The sequence below is a fragment of the Carya illinoinensis genome, chromosome 12, assembly GCF_018687715.1.
Source record: "Carya illinoinensis cultivar Pawnee chromosome 12, C.illinoinensisPawnee_v1, whole genome shotgun sequence".
Taxonomy (NCBI): domain Eukaryota; kingdom Viridiplantae; phylum Streptophyta; class Magnoliopsida; order Fagales; family Juglandaceae; genus Carya; species Carya illinoinensis.
The window spans coordinates 27,027,022-27,033,199 of NC_056763.1; the positions used below are offsets into that span (position 1 = coordinate 27,027,022).

Sequence of the window (6,178 nt, forward strand, 5' to 3'; positions counted from 1 at the left end):
AAAACTGGAAAACTATTAAAAAGGTCCCACAACTAAAGCCGTCGTCGTTTTGATCCCTTCAGAATTCTCTCCCTTTAAATTGGTGCTTGGTACTTATTGCTAGGGTTTCTGCAACTCAACGGGGTTTGTCAAGCTGCCGCCATGGTTCTCAAGTACGTCTCTCTTGCTCTATCTACTAATTTTGATTTTTATGATTTTATCCATGGTTTTATTCAAATGAATGAGTCTTGTATACGAAATTTAATGTCCCTTGAACCCTACAGATCCGAAAAGTATGAAACTTTACAACTCGATAACAGCTCTACATGAAAATTAGAAAACTTATACGCGTAAACTTTGTAGGATATTCAACCCGTTAATTCCTGACTTTAGATAAAAAGGACTAGAAAATGAAGAATTGGACGGAAATTTTAAATTCCTTCGGAATGCTAATAACGAAAAGTCACTTATGAATCAAGCTATAGAAGCTGAAATAGAAAAGATAGGCTTCTTGTGATCTTTCGATTTTTAATTTAATCATGTAGCTTTTTTGCGGAGGCCAGTGAGGAGGCCAGCGACTTGCAAAAGTTGCAATTGTGCTGTAAAGGCGTTGCCCGACGAAACCCATTTCCGTGAAGCCTTCTGTACTTGGTGGTTGGTTGTGACTCATGTTCACTTCGTGTGGCCTATGCTAATTGTTTCATATTCGAGGGTTACTTAATATGAATTGAATATATTCTTTTATTCAATCGAGTATGTTATGGATGCATTTTTAAATCTTTCAACATGTGTTGATTCAGTATGTGATTTTGGTATTTTAGGACTGAACTTTGCCGCTTCAGTGGTGCCAAGATATACCCTGGTAAGGGTATCAGATTTGTCCGTTCTGATTCTCAGGCAAGTTTATTTTGGTGGTCTCTAGCTTTGGTTTTCTAAGTTCTAAATCTTCGATTTCTTTTATTTGCAGTTCTAATTTTCTGTCTCCTAAGATGTATTTGTACTGAAACAAACTCTTTGTTGATTGTTGAAGGTTTTTCTCTTTGCCAATTCAAAATGCAAGAGGTATTTCCACAACCGGCTGAAGCCATCGAAGCTTACATGGACAGCCATGTACAGGAAACAGCATAAGAAGGTGAATTTGATGAGATGTTCCTCTTCCAACATTTTTGAACCATTTTATTTTTGATTCTTGGGTGCAAGGCTTTTGATGTTCTACTTATTGATTCAATCATATGGATTTTGTTCCTCGATAGGATATCGCTGCTGAGGCTGTGAAGAAGAAGCGCCGTGCTGCCAAGAAGCCATATTCAAGGTCCATTGTAGGTGCCACCCTGGAAGTCATACAAAAGAAGCGAGCTGAGAAGCCAGAAGTCAGGGATGCTGCACGTGAAGCTGCTCTCCGGTATTAGTTTCAATCTTTACATTGTACTTAAATTTTGGCACAATGGGTTTAGTGTTTTATCTCTCTCCCCCTGTGCTTGATAACTTTCGAAAATTTCAGTGAGATCAAAGAGAGGATTAAGAAGACCAAGGACGAAAAGAAGGCAAAGAAAGCAGAGTTGACGGCTAAGACACAGAAGACACAAGGCAAGGGTAACATTAAGGGTGCTGCACCAAAGGGCCCCAAACTAGGAGGTGGTGGTGGAAAGCGTTGATCTCCTTTTTATATCGTGTTTTTTCTATGAGGCCTATAACAAGTATTCATCTTTCTGCATTTTATGTATGGATTCGATTGCCTTGCCGGCAAAGCTGCTTTAATTATTTTTCCCTTGACATTTCGTTGGAAGAAGGGCACTTCTATAATTATTATTATTATTATTATTATTTTTGAAATTCAGCAATCCCATAGTATTCAGCTATGACTCAATTTTACTTTTTTGTGAGCTTCCGCGGATCGTTCTTTTTTTGCCCTCTTCCCTAAAGCTTGCCTGGATGATTTTTGTTTGTGAAGTATTAAAGACGCGAGATTAAGTATAGGCAAAATTTAAAAATTGATTTAATTTTATGTAATTAGTTAGATATTATTTATAATAAAAATAATTTTACAATTTAGCGTATCATATCACTTATGTAAATTTGTATGTCAATTTATATAATTCCTTTGCTAAAGTATTTCATTTTAGTTTTGCCGACTAGTTACTAACACAAGTGGGAGCTGGCAAAACCGGTGTTATTTGATCGAACCTTATGTCCTTTGGTTGTTAAATTCAATTGAAATTAATTTATTTTAGTTTAATTTTAAGTTAAGTTTAATATTTAAAAATTCAACTCTTAAATTATTAAATTTATTTCAATTTAAAATATTTTTACACGAAGGATTTATAATCTTTTTCAATTTTACACTTTTTTTATATGTGAAATTTATTACATTTGTTAATTTTTTATAAATATGTCTAAATTTATCTTAATATTTAAATATATTTAAATTCATCTTAAATAGACTTTAGAAAATTTAATTTACCCTCTTAACTTACTATAATTCATAAAACCTGACCTGAATATCCAATAAGTTTCTTATGTGGACTAAAGCCCCATAAAAACTATGTAAATTCAATCGAATTGCAGCCTCGTGCCTTTTCAACCACCATTTTTAATACCGTACTGTACCATACTGTGTATTATATCTGTTTTGTACCAATTATAACAGCCTATACTGGCTGATATTTAGGTTTTTTTTTTTCATTTTTTTAAATTGTAATTTTATTTTTTTGACCATCAATATATATTAGACTATTTATAATTTTATATATATATTTATGTATAATTTATTTATATATAGACTATTATTTTAAAATATATTATATATTTACATATATAATTTATTTATATATTAACTATTTTAAAACAATACATAAAACGATATCAATATTAAAATATTTTATTCTAATGCCCTTAATCAGTAACACTACACTTATCACTCTTTTACCACTATTTTACTACTTGTAGTATATTTATTTTTTTATCATTTTCTTTTAAGTATTTTTTTAACATCCTTAGCCATTAAGAAAAAATTTTAAAAATATATAATTTTAATGATAGTCACTTGCTTAATCATTAAGTAAAAGAAAATTTTTTAAAAAAATTACAAAATTAAAAAAAATAATAAAAAAATAATAAGATAGTGGTAAGGCTATCATTATTCATTCAAAAATATTATTTTCAACCCCTACAGGATTCTCATCCTCTTCCTAATCTCAGCATAGCTCTGACCGTTGCATTCAGACCGATTGGTATCGACAGTTTTCAAGAAACGAGTGACATGGCTTGAAAATACAATATTATTAGTTGTCAGTTTCATCAGTAGAGTTTCAATTGAGTTTCATTTATCAGGAAAAAAAATGTCTCACTCGTCCTGTGGTCCGTTTCTTGACTTTCTAATTTTTTCAAGACCTTTATCGTTTTTTCAACCAAAAAGTATTTGAATGCCCTTTTGTACCCTTCAAATCTCGTGGATCCTTGAGGCTTGAATAGGTGGCATCCAAATCATTTCTTAAGGGAGTAAGGTGGCAGCCTAAATAAATAGATAAAGTTATTAATCATGGTGAGGATAAATAATATTATTTATTTATATATGTTTAGAATTACAATAAGAAATATAATTTATAAATTATATAAATTTATAAATTATAACTTAAATAATAAATTTTATATTTTAAAAACTGTTTATAAGTATATATCTAAAATATTTTTTATAAATTTATCAAATATATTTTTTTAAAAAATAATAATTTTAAAACTTTTAAATTCAAACCCAAACATACTCTTAGTTGAGAAGAATTCAATGATTTTGTCAATTGCTAATGAGTGGCAAAGCAATTGGGTCAAGGGTCGGAAAGACATGATATGATGAAAAGTCTACATCTTTTGGGTTTGTCACTGTTCAATTATGAGAGAAAGGGAGAAGGATTTTATAGTGTCCATACATAATCTAAAGGAAAGGCTTATCCAAAGTAATTATTTTAGAACAGTCAATTCCATGCGAATAACAATGTAGCCTTTCCTACCAAGAATCCTAAACCATCCTGTGCGCGGCTTCTTGTCCCAAAACAAACGGCAAAAATATATAGGGAGGAATCTGGTGCAAGTCCAAGTTCATCAATTTTTGTAGTTCTGGACAATTGAACAAGTGAGGTTGACACTGTTGGGTGGATCACAGCAATTACTTGTTTCGTTTCGTTTTTATTTTCTTGTCGTTTTAAATCCTTAATAAGCTGGGGGTGGGAAGACGATAAACAACGTGGCCAATAAGCCTGCTGTCTGCTGTCAATTTGTTCATATTTTTATGGGTGGCTGACATGACTGCAAAGAGATAGGCACGACCCCTCCAGATGTCCAACAAGCAGACAGTCGCTTGCTTCTAAGCAACAAATATCCAACCCCAACAACTAAAAACCGCCAACTCACACAAGACCCCAATTTTTGTGGGCAGAGTGGCATTTGCTGTGACGGACGGTTCCTCCTCCACAAAACGCACACGTAGGCACTCACACGCAGTTTACGCGTCAACTCAGCTTCACGATATTTTTCACCTCCCCCACTTTCGGTGCCAGCTCATTCTCGCTCCTTTCAGTATGAATAATGTTATGTATAAGATTATATAAGTGCATTGTTTTATTAAAAAAAAAAATAATAGAATTATTTATTAAAAAACTATTTTTTAATATAAATCTTATATTTATTTTTTTTTAAATTATCCTACATTTTAACACTTCATAATTATCCATTCAATAAATATTATTTACATTCCCATTTTCAAACCCTCATTTCCTCAAAACGACGGCCTATCTTGAAGTATTTATCTTCATATGATTTGAACTTCTTTTCTCAAAAAATATCACTCCAACCTTAAATTTTGCACAATTTATTTGAAAATATAATATTTATTCTTAAAAAAATTATAAAAAAATATAAAATTTATATATCTTAAAACTCTAAGTATCATTTTTATTTTATTTTATCTATAAACATGTTGCATTAATTACTTAAAAGAAATAGTTATGTTTAATGTATAATTGCCGTCTTCATTATCGAGGACATTAATGTATGGATCTGGATTACCTATGGATTAATGCTTTGTTGTAAATTGAATTATTGTTGAAAGGCTCGTAAAAAATGTATTGTTGCAGGATGTCGTTTTAGTTTGAGATGTTGGCAAAGTTGTGACGGTCAAATTGGTTGTTGGGGAAAGGGTCGTTGCTCCAGTTTTAACGTTTTATGCACCCCAAGAGATGAAATAAAAAATAAAATAAATAAAAAATAAAAAAATAAAAGAAAGAGAAGAGTTTGTGAAGATAAAGCTACATTAATAAACGTTGAAATCATGTCGTCTCATAAATTCACGCGCTTTGGACTTACCCATTTTGTCCATTTTCTTTAAAATTTGACTTCTATTAACCTGAAGAGCGAACAAATTAAGCCAAAAGAGTTTGTGCGATTGACGGAGTTTGTTTGGATTTAGCGTGTGCTTTATTTTATTATTATAATTTTTTTAAAATTTTATATAAAATATAATAAATAATTTATTTTTTTAAATTAAAATTTAAAATAATAATAATATTAAAAAATAATATTATAATAATATTTTATTCAACTTTCAATTTTTATTTAAAATCATTTCATTTCATCTTATTTCACTGTCCAAATAAATCCTTAAGAAAGCAATTTTGACGAGTAATTTTGTACATTAAAGATTAAATTTTTTTATTATTAAATTGGTATATAAAATAAATTATTCATATTATTTAAATAATAAATTTAATTTGTATTATTCGAATATTTATTTTTTATTACATGGTCTTGACGATAAAATAATTTTTTAAGAATGGTGAGCCCTTCAAATCGGAGGCCACGGCAAAGCAACATTTTTGGAGTTGTTAAAGTTAAAATTGAATATAGCTACCATATTATATTTAATTTCTCTCAATAAATAATCACGATAATACTTAAAAAATTTAAATAATAAGTAATAATTAATCTTTAGTCAATGTCTAATAATTAAAGCCAACTTAGATGCTTGCAAATGCTCAATAAGCTTTATTTTTTTAAAATATTTGTTTTCATGATATATTAATATTTTCATTTAAAGTATTTTGGTGAGGAGGGCTATATATGTAATTGCGGTGGGGAAATTTCTTTTCTTTTCATCTGCCGTCATACAAACCACCTAACCATGAAAGCAACCCGCATGTAGAGAGAGAGA

General features: G+C 30.2%; 1 protein-coding gene across 1 annotated transcript; it reads left to right on the plus strand.

The window, feature by feature from the left end:
• LOC122289428 (60S ribosomal protein L24-like) lies at nt 1-1,820 on the plus strand. The gene is made up of 5 exons (XM_043096399.1): nt 1-152; nt 801-876; nt 1,010-1,111; nt 1,233-1,381; nt 1,481-1,820. Exons 1-5 carry the CDS (start codon nt 142-144, stop codon nt 1,632-1,634), a joined length of 492 nt encoding a protein of 163 aa, XP_042952333.1. The 5' UTR covers nt 1-141; the 3' UTR covers nt 1,635-1,820.
• The last annotated feature ends 4,358 nt before the right edge of the window (nt 1,821-6,178 follow it).

What these genes read in the sequence shown, in the direction of transcription:
- LOC122289428 (XM_043096399.1), top strand. An exon ending in ACAGGAAACAGCATAAGAAG is followed by an intron (nt 1,112 to 1,232) that starts GTGAATTTGATG and finishes GTTCCTCGATAG; the next exon opens with GATATCGCTGCTGAGGCTGT. An exon ending in GCACGTGAAGCTGCTCTCCG is followed by an intron (nt 1,382 to 1,480) that starts GTATTAGTTTCA and finishes CGAAAATTTCAG; the next exon opens with TGAGATCAAAGAGAGGATTA.